This window comes from Rhinoraja longicauda, chromosome 11 (assembly GCF_053455715.1).
Source record: "Rhinoraja longicauda isolate Sanriku21f chromosome 11, sRhiLon1.1, whole genome shotgun sequence".
NCBI lineage: Eukaryota > Metazoa > Chordata > Chondrichthyes > Rajiformes > Arhynchobatidae > Rhinoraja > Rhinoraja longicauda.
Genome location: NC_135963.1, coordinates 54,591,261 through 54,611,646, shown reverse-complemented (window position 1 = coordinate 54,611,646; position 20,386 = coordinate 54,591,261). Strand labels below are relative to the sequence as shown.

At 47.8% G+C, this 20,386-nt stretch overlaps 1 protein-coding gene across 1 annotated transcript in view; it reads right to left on the bottom strand.

The window, feature by feature from the left end:
- Window positions 1-408: 408 nt before the first annotated feature.
- rgs8 (regulator of G protein signaling 8) overlaps window positions 409-20,386 on the bottom strand; it is a 41,647-nt gene continuing 21,669 nt past the window's right edge. Inside the window, exons 3-6 of the mRNA XM_078407759.1 lie at window positions 15,775-15,882; window positions 10,956-11,017; window positions 3,487-3,653; window positions 409-1,563 (exon numbers count right to left, since the gene is read on the bottom strand). Of these exons, the coding sequence (XP_078263885.1) occupies window positions 1,363-1,563; window positions 3,487-3,653; window positions 10,956-11,017; window positions 15,775-15,882 (538 nt within the window). The 3' untranslated portion in view covers window positions 409-1,362. The remainder of the gene's footprint in view (window positions 1,564-3,486; window positions 3,654-10,955; window positions 11,018-15,774; window positions 15,883-20,386) is intronic.

Here is a 20,386-nt window from a genome sequence, read left to right as displayed (position 1 = left end):
GTATAAGATTATTAAGGGATTGGACACGTTAGAGGCAGGAAATATGTTCCCAATGTTGGGGGAGTCCAGAACCAGGGGTCACAGTTTAAGAATAAGGGGTAGGCCATTTAGGACTGAGATGAGGAAAGACTTCTTCACCCAGAGAGTTGTGAATCTGTGGAATTCTCTGCCACAGAAGGCAGTGGAGGCCAATTCACTGGATGTTTACAAGAGAGAGTTACATATATAGCTCTTTGGGCTAACGGAATCAAGGGATATGGGGAGAGGGCAGGAACGGGGTACTGATTGAGAATGATCAGCCATGATCATATTGGATGGTGGTGCTGGCTCGAAGGGCCGAATGGCCCACTCCATCTATTTTCTTTGACTCCATGACTCTATGGGTCTACGGTTCATTTTGTATGCCCTTCTGACTCGAGGACTCTATGACCTTTTGACTCTATGACTCGAGGACACTGTGCCTCTATGGCACCTCTTTGCCTCTATAACTTTCTGACTCCATGACTCCATGGATGCAGATCTTGGAAATAACGATCCCCCATCAAAGATGCACCATATTCCTCACAAACACATTTTATTCATTGTCTCATTTAATAAATACACTCAGACTGAAGGGGGCTGGGTGATAAATATAGACATGGAGAAACACTTAATAAAAACGTCTTTTCGCTTAGTGTTCAGCGGATAAATGTGCATTGTATCATAACTACTAATGCAATCGATTTAAAACTATTGCTTTCACATTGAACACTTAAATAAATGTGCACTAAAACCCTGTGTGTTTTGCTCTTCTATTGCCATTGAGGTTTGGAGATTGGAGGACGGGCAAAGCTTGTTTCGACATGCTTTTTGACAGCTACGAAGGTCTTTAAAGGACTTGCCAGCAGAGACAGGTTGCGGACTGGAGACCAGCACAGTAGGGGAGTCCATGGGGGGACGTGGATGGTGGTCGGACAAAGCTGCATTCCGTGGGGGGACGTGGATGGTGGTCGGACAAAGTTGCTTTCCGTGGGGGGACGTGGATGGTGGTCGGACAAAGCTGCTTTCCGTGGGGGGACGTGGATGGTGGACGGACAAAGCTGCATTCCGTGGGGGGACGTGGATGGTGGTCGGACAAAGCTGCATTCCGTGGGGGGACGTGGATGGTGGTCGGACAAAGCTGCATTCCGTGGGGGGACGTGGATGGTGGTCGGACAAAGCTGCATTTCGTGGAACGGCTGGGAATCAGGAGCAAGGTAGCGCCACAAGGAAGGGTTTCTGATCTTCACCGCGACAATCATCTACAACAGCTTCATGGGTTGGACGGTGCAGGTGTGAAACGAGGGAGAAGGGCGAGATGGGCTTGGCCTTGTGGGGCGTTCCTCAGCTGCACCTCCTTTGCGTTTGGCTACTGTTCTGGGTCTGGTTTAGCACGTCCAGGTAGACCTTGGACCTGAGGAACCTGGGGTAGGAGTCCCTCTCCATCAGGCAGTAGACTCTCTTCTGGGCGTCGTTGAAGCTGCCGTGGTCTGGCTCCAGTAGGCACTTCCTGGTGTGCTCTCGTGTCTGGAAGTCAATGTTCACCTGCGACAAAGAACCGGCACACCGTTACACTGCGGTCTGCACTTACACTGACTTGAGAGGGAGAGACACAGCACGGAAACAGGCCCTTCGGCCCACCAAGTCCACGTACATTAGCACTGCCCTACAGATTAGGGGCAATTTACAACTTTACCGAAGCCGATTAACCTACAAACTCGCATGGCTTTGGGGTGTGGGAGGATATCGGAGAACCCAGAGAAAGCGGGACTATGGCGGGACTGTCATATGTTGAAAGACTGGAGCGACTAGGCTTGTATACACTGGAATTTAGAAGGATGAGAGGGGATCTTATCGAAACGCACAAGATTATTAAGGGGTTGGACACGTTAGAGGCAGGAAACATGTTCCCAATGTTGGGGGAGTCCAGAACAAGGGGCCACAGTTTAAGAATAAGGGGTAGGCCATTTAGAACTGAGATGAGGAAAAACTTTTTCAGTCAGAGAGTTGTGAATCTGTGGAATTCTCTGCCTCAGAAGGCAGTGGAGGCCAATTCTCTGAATGCATTCAAGAGAGAGCTAGATAGAGCTCTTAAGGATAGCGGAGTCAGGGGGTACAGGGAGAAGGCAGGAACGGGGTACTGATTGAGAATGATCAGCCATGATCACATTGAATGGTGGTGCTGGCTCGAAGGGCCGAATGGCCTCCTCCTGCACCTATTGTCTATTGTGTATAAAGCCCACGCGGTCACAGGGAGAACATGCAAGCTCCGCACAGACAGCACCCATAGTCAGGATTGAACCCGGGTCTCTGGTGCTGTGAGGCACTGCGTCACTTGCCGCCCACTGACACCGGCGGAAGGAGGGATCTCATCCCAGACATGGGCTTGATCTTCGCTTATGGCTCGGTGGCCATCATCTGCCTCAATGCTCTAAGCTACAGAGGTTGAGGCATTATGTTCCAGTGGTACAAGATGCTGGTGAGGATGTCATTAAGCTAGGCAGAGCGCGGAGTAGATGTTGCCAGAGCTCGAGGGATGCAGCTGTGGAAATTGGACGTCAAGTTGCAGTTGTACAGACGTTGACCAGGCTGCATTGGAATACTGCGCTCTGTTTTGATCCACCGACAAGAAGGATGGCGAGACCAAGCGCAGGCTCGGCGATCGTTTCGCTGAACACCTCCGCTCAGTCCGCCTCAGCCTACCTGATCTCCCGGTGGCTCAGCACTTCAACTCCCCCTCCCACTCCCACACTGACCTTTCTGTCCTGGGCCTCCTCCATTGTCAGAGTGAGGCCCAGCACAAATTGGAGGAACGGCACCTCATATTTTCCTTGGGCAGCTTACACCTCAGAGATATGAACATTGGCTTCTCTAACTTCAAGTAATCCTTGCTTTCCCTCTCACTCCACCCCCCTCACCCTTCTCAGTTCTCCGACCAGTCTGACTATCCCCCTGATTAAATGTTAGCTCTGTATGCTTTGTTCTCACCTTCTTCTAGCCGCCAATGATCTATTCTACATTTTCCTTGAGCCTCATCCCATTTGTCTCGTTTTCACACCTTGCGCTTCCTTATCTCTGTATCCCCCTCACGCCTGACTCTCAGTCTGAAGAAGGGTCTCGACGTGCAGCACTTTGGTCAACGTGGGTTGTTTTTAAATGTGCTATACAAATAAATTGACTTGACTTGACTTCACTTGACCCGAAACATCACCCATTCCTTCTATCCAGAGATGCTGCCTGTCCCGCTGAATTACTCCAGCGTTTTGTGTCTGTCTGCGATTTAAACCAGCATCTGTAGTTCCTTCCCACACATAACAGCTTCAAAGTTATGCTTTTTGATTCGGGCATGTTTTGAAATTCAACACAACTCTTCAAACCAAGTTTCGTGTCGTATTTAATTGAATAAAACGAGAGTGTCAGTTTTCGTAGTCTAAGGCGTACTTTTTTTTAAGAGAATCAAACTCTTGCCTCTCTTGGAGCTTGGACATCAATAAACTCCGAGTAGATCTTCTTGGCCTTTGAAGACAGCTTTGCGGGCGACTTTGTTTTCTTGTAGTCCTCGCAGGCTAGCCAGAACTCGATGTTTTCCTCACTGTATTCTGAGCGAAGGAAGGCTCTGAAGGCAGCTAATCCATCTGGCGGGAGGCAAGGATGGCAAGTTGTTACCACAGCAGAAACACTATGTTGCTCTAAAGTGCTGGAGTAACTCAGCGGGCCAAGAACTGGCAGCTTACGTTTTGCACGAATAAGTTTTTTAATTTTTTTATAAAGTCATAGAGTCATAGATTATAGAGTTTATAGAGTCATAGATTCATCATTTATTGACCATTTTTTGTCTTTATTATGTAATTTTAAAATTACATAATCTATTGAATACTGCGTTTACAGACCTGTTATGCTGCTGTAAGAATTTCATTGTTCCATTTTGGTACATATGACAATTAAATACTATTGAAAAAACTTTTTCAGTCAGAGAGTTGTGAATCTGTGGAATTCTCTGCCTCAGAGGGCAGTGGAGGCCAATTCTCTGAATACATTCAAGAGAGAGCTAGATAGAGCTCTCAGGCCATTTAGAACTGAGATGAGGAAAACGTTTTTCAGTCAGAGAGTTGTGAATCTGTGGAATTCTCTGCCTCAGAAGGCAGTGGAGGCCAATTCTCTGAATGCATTCAAGAAAGAGCTGGATAGAGCTCTTAAGGATAGCGGAGTCAGGGGGTATGGGGAGAAAGCAGGAACGGGGTACTGATTGAGAATGATCAGCCATGATCACATTGAATGGCGGTGCTGGCTCGAAGGGCTGAATGGCCTCCTCCTGCACCTATTGTCTATTGACTCTTCACACTACCTTCCATTTGTAAAGAGATTGAAAGGTCTGTGTACGTGCAGAAAATGTCCCTCCCTGGCGATACTCCCAGTGACCGGGACCATTTAACTATCAGCCGGGCACCCGAACAATTCATCAGTTGGCAACTGTTCACAGTGCTTCAGAAGACGGGACAGCACGGTGGCTCAGCGGTAGAGTCGCTGCCTTACAGTGCCGGAGACCCAGGTTCGATCCTGACTACGGGTGCTGCCTGCACGGAGTTCGTACATTCTCCTCGTGACCTGCGTGGGTTCCCGGTTTCCTCCCACAATCCAAAGGCGTGCGGGTTTGTAGGTTAATTGGCCCTCTGTAAATAGTCCCTATTGTGTAGGGAGTGGATGAGAAAGTGACATAACATAGAACTAGTGTGAACGAGTGATTGGTGGTCGGCATGGACTCATCACCAAACTCCACCAGCTAGGCCTCAGCTCGCCGTTATGCGACTGGATCCTGGACTTCCTGCTGGAGTGACCGCAGGCAGTGAGAATGGGCCCGCACCTGTCCTCCACTATCACCCTGAGTACCGGACACCACAGGGCTGTGTTCTGAGCCCCATGCTCTACTCCCTCTTCACACACGACTGTGTTCCTGCATTCACCACCAACACCATTGTCAAGTTTGCAGACGACACAACGGTGATCAGGCTGATCACCAACGGTGATGAAACACACTACAGAGCGGAGGTGCAGAACCTGGCGGACTGGTGCTCGGATAACAACCTGTCCCTAAACACCTCCAAGACCAAGGAGCTGATCATCAACTTCCGTAGGTCACACAACAGGGAATACGCCCCGATCTTTATCAATGGGGTCAATGTGGAGAGTGTCCAGCTTCAAGTTTCTGGGCACTCACATTTCGGAGGACCTAACATGGTCCAATAACACTGCTGCGCTGGTCAAGAAGGCACAACAACGACTGTTCTACCTAAGAACACTGAAGAAGTCTGGTCTACCCTAACAGCTGCTGACGACCTTCTACCGCTGCACCATAGAGAGCATCCTAACACATGGCATCCCTGTGTGGTACCTCAGCTGCACGGAGGCAGAGAGGAAAGCTCTTCAGCGGGTAGTCCATAGAGCTCAGAGGACCATCGGAACACAGCTACCAGCTTTGGAGGGCATCTACAACACACGATGCCTCAGAAAAGCCACCAGCAACCACAAAGACTCCTCACACCCCTGCAACAGTCTGTTCGAACTTCTACCATCGGGCAGACGATACAAGGCCTTCTACGCCCGCACCTCCAGACTCAGGAACAGCTTCATCCCCAGGGCCATAGCTGCTATGAACCGGTCCTGCTGAGCCAGATGGTCACATCGCACAGTGAACCGGCACAGATCTACTTGCACTTTATTCTGTTTTAAAACTGTTCCAATTTGTTTCATTGAGTTGTTTAAATTAATACTGACTAGCTACTTAATTTATTGCATCGTATGGGAGGCGCATTCCCAATCTCGTTGTACCCCTGTACAATGACAATAAAGATATGTTGTATTGTAGTGTATTGTATCTCTAAAGTCCAAAGAGCGTTCGTGAGAAACGTAGTGTGGCACATGAGGAAAGGTCCTTTCTGACCCCGTTTCTGAGCTGTTATGGGATTTTAGTGCAACGAAATGGGCCAGGATGGCTTAACAACCTTTTTTTAACAATCGTGCATCGAGTCTGCTTCTGTTTACAGAATCCAGCTGGTTTGGAGATATTTGGGACTGAACAGAAATATGTTTGAGCGAATGCCCATGTGTACTTCTGTGACAAAAGAAATAAGTGGTGGAGTAACTCAGCGGGTCAGGCAGTATGTCTGAAGAACGTGGATAGGTGCGTCTTGGGTTGTGACCCTTCTTCAGACTCCAGCACTTTGTGTCTTTTTTTTTGTAAACCTTGTATCTGCAGTTCCTTGTTTCTACATCTCTGACATTTGCCCCTTAATATTCTGAGTGGTAACCAGAGATTTTTTTTGGAGATAGTTTTTTAGTTTAGTTTAGAGATACACTGTAGAAACAGGCCCTTCAGCCCACCAAGTCCGTGCCGACCAGCGACTCCTGTTACACTAGCACACACACTACACACCAGGGACAATTTACAATTTTTTTTTTACCAAAGCCAATTAACCTACAAACCTGTACGTCTTTGGATTATGGGAGGGAACCGGAGCACCCGGAGAAAACCCACGTGGTCACGGGGAGAACGTACAAACTCCGTACAGACAGCACCCGTAGTCAGGATTGAACCCAGTTCTATGGTGCTATGAGGCAGCAACTCTACCGCTCTGCGGCCCTTTAACAGATCTCTGTACCGTGTTAAGCTTCCACATAGTAAATGCCACCCATTTCTCCTGTTCCCCGTACATAAGGGCGGCACGGTGGCGCTGCGGTAGAGTTGCTGCCTTACAGCAAATGCAGCGCCGGAGACTCAGGTTCGACCCTGACTACGGGTACTGTACGGAGTTTGTACGTTCTCCCCGTGATACACACACATATATATATACACATATACATACATATAATATATACATATAATATATATAATACACACACACACACACACATATATATATATATATAATATACATATATACACACACACACACACACATATATATATATATAATATACATATATATACACACACACACACACACACATATATATATATATATATATATATGTGTGTAAGAAAATAACTGCAGATGCTGGTACAAATCGAAGGTATTTCACAAAATGCTGGTGAAATTCAGCAGGTCAGGCAGCATCTCAGGAGAGAAGGAATGGGTGACGTTTCGGGTTGAGACCCTTCTTCAGACTGAAGAAGGGTCTCGACCCGAAAAGGCCCCCATTCCTTCTCTCCTGAGATGCTGCCTGACCTGCTGAGTTACTCCAGCATTTTGTGAAATATATATGTGTGTGTGTGTGTGTGTGTGTATGTATGTATATATATGTGTGTATATATATGTGTATATATAATAATAATAATAATAATAATGCATTACATTTATATAGCGCTTTTCAAACAATCAAAGACGCTTTACAGGGATTTCTAGAACATAGAGAATTGAATAAATAGATAAATAAGTAAACGAACAGAGAAAGGAGACAGAAGGTGAGGTGACCTTCAGTGGTTGAAGGCAGTGCTGAACAGGTGAGACTTCAGTGATGTTTTGAATGTGGTGAGTGAGGAGGAGTCTCTGACGGTTTGGGGTAGTGAGTTCCAGAGGGTGGGAGCAGCGATGGATATGTACACACACTGTTTTTTTTCTCTCGTTTACGACATTGACCCGAAACGTCACCCATTCCCCTTCTCTCCTGAGATGCTGCCTGACCTGCTGAGATACTCCAGCATTTTGTGAATAAATGCATTGTTTACAGTGTACGATGTTTACATGTTCTGCTGTGCTGCTGCAAGTAAGAATGTTGTTGTTCTATCTGGGACACACGACAATAAAACCACTCTTGACTCCTGGAATGATGTATGTTACAGGAAGACCTGGTAGAAGTATGTAAAATTACGAGAGGCATAGACAGAATCTTTATCCCACAATGGAAACATCAGAGGGCATTGCTTTAAGCTGCGAGGAGCAAAGTGTGAAAGTGATGTGCAGGGTGTTTTTACACAGAGGGTGGTGGGTGCCTGGAATGTGCTGCCGGGGTGGTGGTTGAAGCAGATACGTTAGTGGCATGTAAAAGTCTTTTGTATAGATACGTGGATATGTAGGAATTGGAGGAATATGGGTTATGTGCAGGCGCGTAAGTGATGGTCTTGGCATCATTTATAGCACAAACCTTTTGGGCCGAAGAGCCTGTTCTTCAGTTCAGTTTTACTTTGTTGTCATGTGTACTGAGGTACAGTGAAGAGCTTTTGTTGAGAGCTAACCAGTCAGCGGAAAGACAACACACGATTACAATCAAACCATTCACAGTATACAGATGCATGTTAAGGGAATAACTTGTGCTGTACTGTTCTGTGTTCTCTGTTCCTTTTTGCTCTCTGCCCACGTGATGCATTTATTAATCATGTGTACCGGCCCCATTTTGCGTACAAACAAAAAGCATTGATTGCAACCGTCGAAGAGGAATCTTCCCCCCACTCCTCAAGCGTGTTGCCACCTTTAGAATGAGATGAACAGTTTCAAGCGGCTGTGGAGAGTAAGATAGCCCAATTTGAAATTAATTGAATTGAACGATGCAGTATGGAAACAGGACCTTCGGCCCACCTAGTCCACCCTGACCATCGACCACCCACAATAAGATTATTAAGGGGTTGGACACGTTAGAGGCTGGAAACATGTTCCCAATGTTGGGGGAGTCCAGTCAGTCAGAGAGTTGTGGAATTCTCTACCTCAGAGGCAGTGGAGGCCAATTCTCTGAATGCATTCAAGAGAGAGCTAGATAGAACTCTTAAGGATAGCGGAGTCAGGTGGTATGGGGAGAAGGCAGGAACGGGGTACTGATTGAGAATGATCAGCCATGATCACATTGAATGGCAGTGCTGGCTCGAATGGCCGAATGGCCTCCTCCTGCACCTATTGTCTATTGTCTATTCACACTAGTTCCATAGAAAATAGGTGCAGGAGTAGGCCATTCGACCCTTCGAGCCAGCACCGCCATTCAATATGATCATGGCTGATCACCCAAAATCAGTACCCCGTTCCTTCTTTCTCACTTTTTCTATGTTATCCCACTTTCTCATCCACTCCCTGCACACGAGGGGCAATTTACAGAGGGCCAGTTAACCTACAAATCCACACGTCAGGATCGAACCCTTGTCTCTTTTGTTTATTGTGTTATCTATGAGTGTGGTGGCTACAGACCTATTATGCTGCTGCAAGTAAGATTTTTACCGTTAGGTTTTCGGTACATATGACAATTGAAAACTCTTGACTCGTGTTTCGTGAAAGCTGAATACCTCTTATTTTTTATGGGGGTTGATGGTGATTTTCTCTATGCTATCAAAACTTCTCCTTTCTCATGTTGTTATTCACTCAGTAGTCAATAGTTCAATGGTGCTTCTCACTGTGATGGATGTTTCTTTTTTTTGTTTTGTGTTGGTTTTGTGATTGTGTGTGTTATTGCTTAGTGACGGAATTTCGTCCAAAAGACTTGTTTTTTTGGATGACAATAAAGGTTATTCTGATTCTGATTCTGATTCTCTTGTCACAAGTGCAAACGCACAGTAACATTCCTTTATTACCTACAGTCGAGTAGAGTATTGCCATGCCTAAGCATATCTTCCATTAGCAAAGTGTACACAAGTAGTCCACCGATCCCGCAAGCAAGAGGCACCATGTTTTGGCGCCATTTTCAGAGTCCATTCCGCGCTCTAGTTCTTATGAGCAGAACGGTATCTGATTACTTGACAGTCAACATAGCATTATCACAACCAAGCCCTGCGGGATTTGTGTTGGCACGTCAGCACCTCATCACCGTGTCAAAAGACTGGGGGAATGAGTGGCAGGCTCTACGAGCAGGAAGGACACGACAAACATTCCAGCTCCATGCCAAAGGAGTTCCGCATTTGGATGTTTGCAGACTAAATGCACAGGGACATGCGACAGGCACTGAATCACCTTGTGCTTCGCATGCGGAGGTGTGGTTTCGGCTTTCTAAGAATTCACGGCTGCACCCCTCCCTTGACTAAAGAGTCAAGAAGAAAAGAATGAAATGTCAAAAGTCAAGGAAAAGAAAGACAAGGGTCAAGAGATAAGGATCAAGGGTAAAGGGTCAAGAGTCAAGACACGAGAGTCAAGGGACAAGGGTCAAGTGACAAGGGTCAAAGAGGCAAGGGTCAAGAGACAAGGGTCAAGAGACAAGGGTCAAGTGACAAGGGTCAAGTGACAAGGGTCAAGAGACAAGGGTCAAGTGACAAGAGTCAAGAAACAAGGGTCAAGAGACAAGGGTCAAGAGACAAGGGTCAAGAGACAAGGGTCAAGAGACAGGGGTCAAGAGACAAGTCAAAGGTCAAGAGTCGAAACTGGTTCATTGTCATTTGTATCGACAACAGAACAATGGAATCCTTATTTGCAGCTAATTCGTACATGAAGGCTAACATTCCCCCCCATCACTCTCCATATCCAGGAATCATCGGTGTGACAGTGTAATAAGATCAGTTTTGGGTGGTTACATCACAAATCACTCGAATCATTGCACACCGATCATCGGCTGCTCACTGCCCTCCCTGGAGCACCTGTTCAGTCTACGCTGCCTCAGTAGAGCAGGCAAAATAATAAAAGATCCATCCCACCCCGGCCACCGTCTGTTTGTTCATCTGCCCTCTGGTCGACGTTTCAGGTCGATCAAATCCCGAACAAACAGACTTAAGAACAGTTTTTACCCCAGGGCCATACAAGAACTGAACACTACTTTCTGCACTAGGCAACTCTGTTAAAATTTTTGTACTTAATATAATTGTATTTATTTGTTTTTGCATTTATTGCATATATGTTTTTATGCACCGTCAGGATTGGCTATTTTTTAATTTCGCTGTACTCGTTGCAATGACAATAAATGAATATTATTATTATTATTATTATTATTATTACCATGCCTTGGTTGATAACACACAAATGTCTAGATGCACTTACACTTATGATCTAGAAGCACACGAAACGATTCAGTCCATTGCATGGCCTCCTCAGTGGACAACCTTTGAAGGACCCAACAAAGAACAACAATTACTATTCACATAAGTCACTCCAGTCCAATATAATTTCCATGCTCGACTGAGGGCTTTGGAGATACAGCGTGGAACCCTTTGGCCCACCGATTCTGCGCCGGCCAGCGATCACCTGTTCACACTAGCTCTATCGTACACACGAGGGGCAATTTACAGAAGCCAGTTAACCTACAAACCTGCATGCCTTTAGGGATGTGGGAGGAAACTGGAGCACCCTGAGGAAACCCATGTGGAGAACGTGCAAACTCCGTGCAGACAGCACCCAAGGTCAGGATTGACCATCCGCGGGTCCAGGCAGCGGGCAGTCGACGGCCTCACAGAAGTCGGCTGCCTACCCCTGTTCCGGGCTTACGTCCGTGCCCGCGTGTCCCTGGAGAGGGAACACGCGGTGTCCACGGGGGGACTCTGGTGGCCTTCCGGGAACGCTGGTCGCCGCGGGGGGTTGAATGTATTGTTGACAGAGATGGCGGGATTTTAATGTGATAATTGTTTAATTTGTAAACTGCCGATACAGGCGGCTTTTGTTTGATCACATTTTGCATAGTATGTTTGTATGTTTTTCTTTGGAATAAAACTTTTATATATTAAAAAAAAAAAAAATAAAAAAGGTCAGGATTGAACCTCTGTGCTGCCCTGTGATTTCTGTGTTGTATATCTCAGTATGGCTTGCCATCTCCTACCTGTACCCAAATGTATTGTTTCATCAATCCATGAGCCACACTGAGCTTATCGGTCCCACCTGTCTCCATTTTGCCCATATCACTTGCAACCTTTCCTATCCATGTACCTGCCCGTATGTCTTTTAAATGTTTCCAAAACTAGAGGGCATAGGCTTAAGGAACGAGTTATGGACCTGGGAGCAACATGGTCGGCATGGACAAGATGGGCCGAAGGGCCTGTTTCCGTGCTGTACACAGAGGGCAGTCCGTATCTCGAATGAGCTGCCTGAGGAATCTACAGAGGCAGATACAAGGACGAGTTTCTAAATGCATTTCTACAAATGATCCATGGATAGGGAGGCTTTAGAGGGACACGGGCCACATGCAGGCAAATGGGACCCGTCCAAAGTGGCAACTCGGTCGGCATGGCCGAGTTGGGCTGAAGGGCATGCTGCACAGGTCTATCGCCCTCCATGTGAGCGGTTATTCTTGTTTGGCTGCAGCGGGTATTCCAATTTACAGGGCGGCACGGTGGCGCAACGGTAGAGTTGCTGCCTCACAGCGCCAGAGACTCCAGTTTAATCCTGACCTCGGGTGCTGTCTGTGAAGAGTTTGTACGCTCTCCGTGTGACCGCGTGGGATTTCTCCGGGTGCTCTGGTTTTCTCCCACATTCCAACGACTCGCCGGTTTGTTGGTCAGTTTGCTTCGGTAAATTGTAAAACTGTCCCCAGTGTGTGCAGTTTGGTGTACGGGGTGATCGCTAGTTGGGGCGGACTCGGTGGGCCAAAGGGCCTGTTTCTGCCCTGTATCTCTGAGGTCTAAAGAACTTGCAGGTTTGTCCGTTATTTGGCTTCCGTAAATTATAATTTGTCCCCAGTGTGTAGGATAGGTGCTGGAGTAGAGTATGGGAATCGTTGGTCAGCACGGACTTGGTGGGCCGAAGGGCCCGTTTCCATGCCGTATCACTAAAGTCTAAAGTCGGAAGACTTGCAGGTTTGTGGGTTTATCTCGAAAGTATTAAAGTCTAAAAGTACGCTCCCACTGACACAAAGAGTTCATTATCTCGCCATCTCCCAGACAGTGCTGCTTAGTGTGTGTGTGTGTGTGTGTGTGTGGTCTGACAGAGGGAGACAGGCTGCCTTTGCTGGAAGGGTTACGAGCTGCAAATTGTTGTCTTGCACATCTGCTGAAAGGAACAAAAATGAGATCTGATTTACTCATCTTGGTATCAATTTGCCTTTCAGCACAAATATAAAAACAAGCGAAGCAGAAGAGGGATTAAACCAATGTGGAAAATCAGATTTTATCATGCTGTGTTTCCAAAATCTGGCTGTCTTTTGGTTAATTCTCTTTGGCAGCTGCCTCCAGCCCAAACCCCTGCCAATTAAAACGTCCTTTTAAAAATGATGGGCTTCTCGGCACTTCAAGTTGAAGTATGCCATGGATCCTCTCAGTCCTCAGTCCCTACCCACTGTTCCACCAGGTCAATGTTAACCTTGACCGTGGCTCTATCCAGCTGTCTCGCGACCACGTTACTCGATGTAGGAGTCAGCAAAATCCGCAGCCCACTGCCGTGAAGCCCGTTCATAAGATCATAAGGTCATATGTGATAGGGGCAGAATTAGGCCATTTGGCCCATCTAGTCTACTCCACCATTCAATCATGGCTGATCTATCTCCCCCTCCTAACCCCATTCTCCAGCCTTCTCCCTATAGCCTCTGACACCCGTACTAATCAAGAATCTTTCTATTTCTAAGCCTGAGGAAGGGTCTCGACCCGAAACGTCACCCATTCCTTCTCTCCAGAGATGCTGCCTGACCCGCTGAGTTACTTCAGCATTTTGTGTCTGCCTTCGATTTAAACCAGCATTTGCAGTTTTCTTTCCTATATATTTCTAAGCCAAGATGAGTAAATCAGATCTCATTTTTGTTCCTTTCAATGTGCGGATATGCAGAGAACAATTTGCAGATATATTAAATATATCCACTGACTTTGCCTCCACAGCCTTCTGTGGCAAAGAATTCCGCAGGTTCCTTGGTTAAATGACAGAGTCAAAGTGTCGTACAGCAAAATGTCGTACAAGTCTGTTCGGTCCACGTTGTCCATGCCGTCTAAGTTGTCATTCTGTAGATGCAGATACTAGTTCATACACAAAAGGACACAGAGTGCTGGAGTAACTCAGCGGGTCAGGCATCATCTCTGGAGAACATGGACAGTTGGGTGTTTCGGGTCGGGACACTTCTTCAGATTTACTTCGAAGTTTCTTCAGACTTAGATTCTTCCTTTAGTCCATATGGGTCAAGACCCGACTTCTTCAGGCTTAGAGTAAGTCTGAAGAAGAAGGCTCTCGACCCGAAACGTCATCTATCCACGTTGCCCCAGAGATGCTGCCTGACCCGCTGAGTTACTCCAGCACTCTGTGAAACGTGGTCACCTATCCGTGTTCTCCAGAGATGCTGCCTGACCCGCTGAGATACTCCAGCACCCTGTGAAACGTCACCTATCCACGCTCTCCAGAGATGCTGCCTGACCCGCTGAGTTACTCCAGCACTCTGTGAAACGTGGTCACCTATCCACGCTCTCCAGAGATGCTGCCTGACCCGCTGAGTTACTCCAGCACTCTGTGAAACGTGGTCACCTATCCAAAGTTCCCCAGAGATGCTGCCTGACCCGCTGAGTTACTCCAGCACTCTGTGAAACGTCACCTATCCACGTTTCCCCAGAGATGCTGCCTGACCCGCTGAGTTACTCCAGCACGTTGTGTCCTTTGTAAGTCGTCAATTTGGGCTGTCCGAATTTAGCCATCGTCCCTCTAAACCCTTCTTATCCATATATCTGTCCAAATGTCTTTTAAAAGTCGCAATGGCACGTAGGTAGACGGGTTTTAATAAGTCCCGTTACAGATGGTCAGAGGTTAGTCCGTATCTGGAACGAGCTGCCAGGAGAAGCTACAGAAGTGGGTACAAATGTGACTTGTCAAAGACATTTGGACAGGCACATGGATAGAAGGTTATGGGCAGTGCAGAGTGCCACATTGGTCAGCATGGACAAGGTGGGCCGAAGGGCCCGTTTCCGAATGAACTGCTCGATGATTCTATCAGCATTTAACTGAGTATGCAGCATTCCTGTTATCAATTGCAAGTGGCTAATGCGTGACTATAAATTACTGATATTGAGTCACTTCTAAAGAGGCGCTGTCTGCCAAATTATCTCCCATTCTGTTTACAAACACATAATAAATGATATACACTGGGCTAAAGACGTCCTTCCCTGATTAATGGTGCCTGTTTCTTTCTCCAGTTTGACAGGGATTTTGTTCTGCGTGCTGCAGTAAGGTAGTGGCGATTATTTTATTTCTTTGCCCCCCCCCTCCCTCACCTCCCTCCACACAGCTGCCTCACAGCGCCAGAGACCCGACCTCAATCCTGACATCGGCTGCTGTCTGTGTGGAGTTTGCACGTTCTCCCTGTGTCCGTATGGGTTTCCTCCAGCAGCTCGGGCCTCCTCAATGACGTGCGGGTTTGTAGGTTGAATCGGCCCTCTGTCCCTAGTGCGCAGGGAGTGGATGCGAAAGTGGGATAACATGGAACTGGTGTGAACGGGTGATGGAGGGTCAGCACGGACTCGGTGGGCTGAAGGGTCTGTTTCCACGCCCTATCCTTTCAATTCAATTCAATTCAATTCACACCACGATAGCGGGTTAGTTTTGATTTAGATTAGAGATACAGCATGGAATCTGGCCCTTCGGCCCACCGAGTCCACGCCAACCATCGATCACCCGTTGACAATAGTTCCATGTTATCCCACTTCCTCATCCACTCCCCACACACCTGGGGCCATTTACAGGGGGCCGATTGACGTACAAACCCCCACTTGTTTGTGGGTGTGGTTAGGAGGCCGGGGCACCCGGAGGAAACCCACTCGGTCACAGGGAGAACGCGCAAACCCCGCACACAGACGTCACCCGAGGGCGGTGTTGAAGCCGGATGTCCGACACTGTGAGGCAGCAGCTCTACCCGCTGCGCCCACCGTGCCGCCCAGTTACGTATGAGTGAACGGCTACTTACTTCAAGCACCTGATGGGCTTTTCGTGCTTATTTAGGAAAGCACTGAAGTCGCTGTAGGAGTCAGATTTCTGTGACAGACATCCAAGCCGGGTCTTCATAGCTCTGCCTCTGTGTGAAAAGACCAGTCTGTGAAAGCATTCCTTGCTTCCTGGTGCTGCACAGTGCGGTATATTTAGCTAGGGGAAATATGCAGCGCCAGGACTTCTTCAAAACAACAGTACTGATCTAAAAATAACACACAGTCACAGATAGCCTGCCATAGATGGCTGAGACCATGTTACAGTGTAAAAGACGTGAACATTAGCAGTCCCACCATTTTACATTCCCAAACCCTGTTCCTTTTTCCACTCACTGCTCCTGGGCTAGAAGCGGGGCAAAGCATAAAACAGACGCTAGTTTAGTCTGAAGAGGGACTCGACCCGAAACGTCACCTATTCCTTTTTCTCCAGAGATGCTGCCTGTCCCGCTGAGTTACTCCGGCACCTTTCCTCTATCTTCAGCGTAAACCAGCATCTGCAGTTCCTTCCTACACACTGGTTTAGTTTAGTTTGGTTTAATTTGTCGAGGTTGTTGATGGTGTAGCTTATAGTTTGAACCCGGTCACTCCCTTTTCTCCCCTCTCCCATCAGGCAAGGAGTGCAGAATTTTGAAAACACGCATCTCCAGATTCAAGAACAGTTTCGTCCCGGCTGTCGCTGAGAGATGCTGCCTGGCCCGCTGAGTTACTCCAGCTTTTTGTGTCTCTCTTCCCAGCTGTTATGCGGCAACTGAACCACTCTATCAACAACTAGAGAGCGGTCCTGACTGACCATCTACCTGATTGGAGACCCTCGGACTATCTTTAATTGGACTTTTCTGGGCTTTATCTTGCACTAAACATTATTCCCATTATCCTGCATCTATACACTGTGGACGGCTCGATTGTAATAAATATATAGTCTTTTCGCTGACTGGACAGCTCACAACAAAAAAGCTCTTCACTGTATCTCGTTACACGTGACAATAGACAATAGACAATAGACAATAGGTGCAGGAGGAACCCATTCGGCCCTTCGAGCCAGCACCGCCATTCAATGTGATCATGGCTGATCATTCTCAATCAGTACCCCGTTCCTGCCCTCTCCCTATACCCCCTAACTCCGCTATCCTTAAGAGCTCTATCCAGCTCTCTCTTGAATGCATTCAGAGAATTGGCCTCCACTGTCTTCTGAGGCAGAGAATTCCACAGATTCACAACTCTCTGACTGAAAAAGTTTTTCCTCATCTCAGTTCTAAATGGCCTACCCCTTATTCTTAAACTGTGGCCCCTGGATCTGGACTCCCCCAACATTGGGAACATGTTTCCTGCCTCTAACGTGTCCAACCCCTTAATAATCTTATATGTTTCGATAAGATCTCCTCTCATCCTTCTAAATCCCAGTGTATACAAGCCTAGTCGCTCCAGTCTTTCAACATATGAAAGTCCCGCCATTCCGGGAATTAACCTAGTAAACCTACGCTGCACGACCTCAATAGCAAGAATATCCTTCCTCAAATTTGGAGACCAAAACTGCACACAGTACTCCAGGTGCGGTCTCACTAGGGCCCTGTACAACTGCAGAAGGACCTCTTCTAATAAACGAAATAAACTATGTTCTACATTTCACTTCAGCACCTGGGGTAGATGGGATCTGAAGAAAGTATTTAGGATTCATATCCCTGTCTGAATTACCTTCGAGTTGATTTGAAATGGCCCCAAAATTAATTTAGTTTAGTTTACTTTAATTTAGAGATACAGCGAGGAACCAATCCCCCTGGGCCCACCGAGTGTGCACCGACCCGTGATCACCCCTTGCACTACACACACTAGGGATAATTCACAGTTTTTACCAAAGCCAATTAACCTACAAACCTGTACATCTTTGGAGTGTGGGAGGAAAAGCAGAGCACCCGGAGAAAACCCACGCGGGTCACAGGGAGAGCGTACAAACTCTGTACAGACGGCGCCCGCAGTCGGGATGGAATCCGGCTCGGTCGCGGTGTAAGGCAGCAACTCTGCCGCTGCGCCACTGTGCCGCCCAAATGTTAATGTCCTGCCTACCTTCCTCAGCCCTTCCTTTACGCTGGCCGTTCGCGGAGAAATGAATGGAAATGACTCAAATGGTGGAAAAAGAATCCTTTTCAGAGTTACCGAGGGCAGCTGAACAATGAAACTGGGCGACCGTGCCACAGATTGAATTGAATTTGCATTCCCTTTCCTGGTCCACTTGTTATTTGCTGGCCCAGACCCTCTTTAATTATCGTGTTTCCTGTTGTGTGCATCCTGTCACCCTTATGTAACGTATCATTTCCCCCTCACAGCTCAGAAGCACGGCCTTTATGCTCCTTGCTGCCTCTCGGTAAGGGGTGGGATACTGAGACACAACGCCACACATCATTGCCACTTCCATCAGCTCCCACACCTCCCAATCAACAAGCTCCCTCCCGACTGCTCTTCCTGTTGTGTGTCACAATCCTAGAAATCGCAGAGATTTGTGGCCATCGCGCAAACCAGCCTCCCTTCCATTGACTCCATCTACACCTCACGCTGCCTCGGCAAGGCCAGCAGCCCAGATCATCACACCAACCAGCCTCCCTTCCATTGACTCCATCTACACCTCACGCTGCCTCGGCAAGGCCAGCAGCATAATCAAGGACCAGTCTCACCCCGGTCGGTCATTCCCTCGTCTCCCCTCTCCCATCAGGCAAGAGGTGCAGAAGTGTGAAAACGCACCCCTCCAGATTCAGGGACAGTTTGTTCCCAGCTGTTATCAGACAACTGAACCATCCTCTCATCAGCTCGAGAGCGGTCCTGACCTCCCATCTGCCTTACTGGTGACCTCTGGACTATCATTAATCAGACTTTATCGGATTTCAGTGTTGTATCTTAGCACTAAATGTCGTCCCCTTTATCCTTTATCTGTGCACTGTGGCCGGCTTGATTGTATTCATGTATCATCTTTGAGACCGGATAGCATGCACGCAAAGGCTTTTCACTGTACCTCGCGCGGTACATGTGAGAGTGAACCTCAGTAACCCCAGTAAAAGGTTCTGACTGTCGGAGAAATAATATTACATTATAACTAGCATTGGCCGGGACATCCCGTATTTTGGGCTAAATTAGTTTGTCCCGTAAGGGACCACCCTTGTCCTGTATTAAGCCCGGGGAGCGCTGTAGGCCCGGACGCTGTGGGCCCTAGCACTGTAGGCCCGGACGCTGTGGGCCCTAGCACTGTAGGCCCGGACGCTGTGGGCCCTGGCACTGTAGGCCCGGACGATGTGGACCCTAGCACTGTAGGCCCGGATGCTGTGGGCCCTAGCACTGTAGGCCCGGACGCTGTGGGCCCTGGCACTGTAGGCCCGGACGCTGTGGGCCCTGGCACTGCAGGCCCGGACGCTGTGGGCCCTAGCACTGTAGGCCCGGACGCTGTGGGCCCTAGCACTGTAGGCCCGGACGCTGCGGGCCCTGGCACTGTAGGCCCCAACGCTGTAGGTTCTGACAGTTTAGGTCCCTTAGGTTCTAGGTTTCCGACATTTCAGCTCCGGACAGTGTAAGTCCGGAGACCCCGGGCGGCCACCATTGGTGGAGCGGGACGGCGTGGCCCGCTGGCTGGGTGAGGTCACGTGGGGCACGGGGTGGTGATGTCACCTTGCCCCGTATTTGGGAGTGAGTTGGCACCCCTAATTATAACATGTGTGTAGAAAGGAACTGCAGATGCTGGTATATATATCGAAGGTAGACACAAAGTGCTGGAGTAACTCAGTGGGTCAGGCAGCATTTCTGGAGAGAAAGGATGGGTGACGTTTCGGGTCGGGACCCTTCTTCATTGGAAGTACAGGGGGAGGGAACTGGAGGTAAAGAAAAGGCCAGACCAGAGGGGGGCCGGCAACAGATGAGCTCATAATGGCCCATGTTGTGCACTACATATACAGTGACAAACTGAAAAAAGTTTAGAAACTTTAAATTAAACTTTAATAAATAAATAAAAAATATAAACACAGAGTTTGCCCAACGATAGCCTTGAAAAAAGCATTGCTCGTTAGTTTTTTGTAGAAGACAGGATGATTGCTGGGGTTGTGGACTGTGAGGAAAGCTGTCAGAATACACAGCAGGGTATAGGTCAGCTACAGAAATGGGCGGAGAAATGACTGTTGTTTCTCATCCGAGCAAGCGTGAGGTTTTGTAATTAAGGAGGTTAGAAACATAGGAAAATAGGTGCAGAGGGAAAAATAGGTGCCATTCGGCCCTTCGAGCCAGTATGATCATATCATATCATATCATATCATATCATATCATATATATACAGCGCGGAAACAGGCCTTTTCGGCCCACCAAGTCCGCGCCGCCCAGCGATCCCCGCACATTAACACTATCCTACACACACTAGGGACAATTTTTTTTACATTTACCCAGTCAAATTAACCTACAAACCATGGCTGATCATCCAGAATCAGTACCCCGTTCCTGCTTTTTCCCCATATCCCTTGATTCCTTAAGCTCTAAGAGCTGAATCAAACTCTCTCTTGAAAACATCCAGTGAATTGGCCTCCACTGCCTTCTGTGGCAGAGAATTCCACAGATTCACAACCCTCG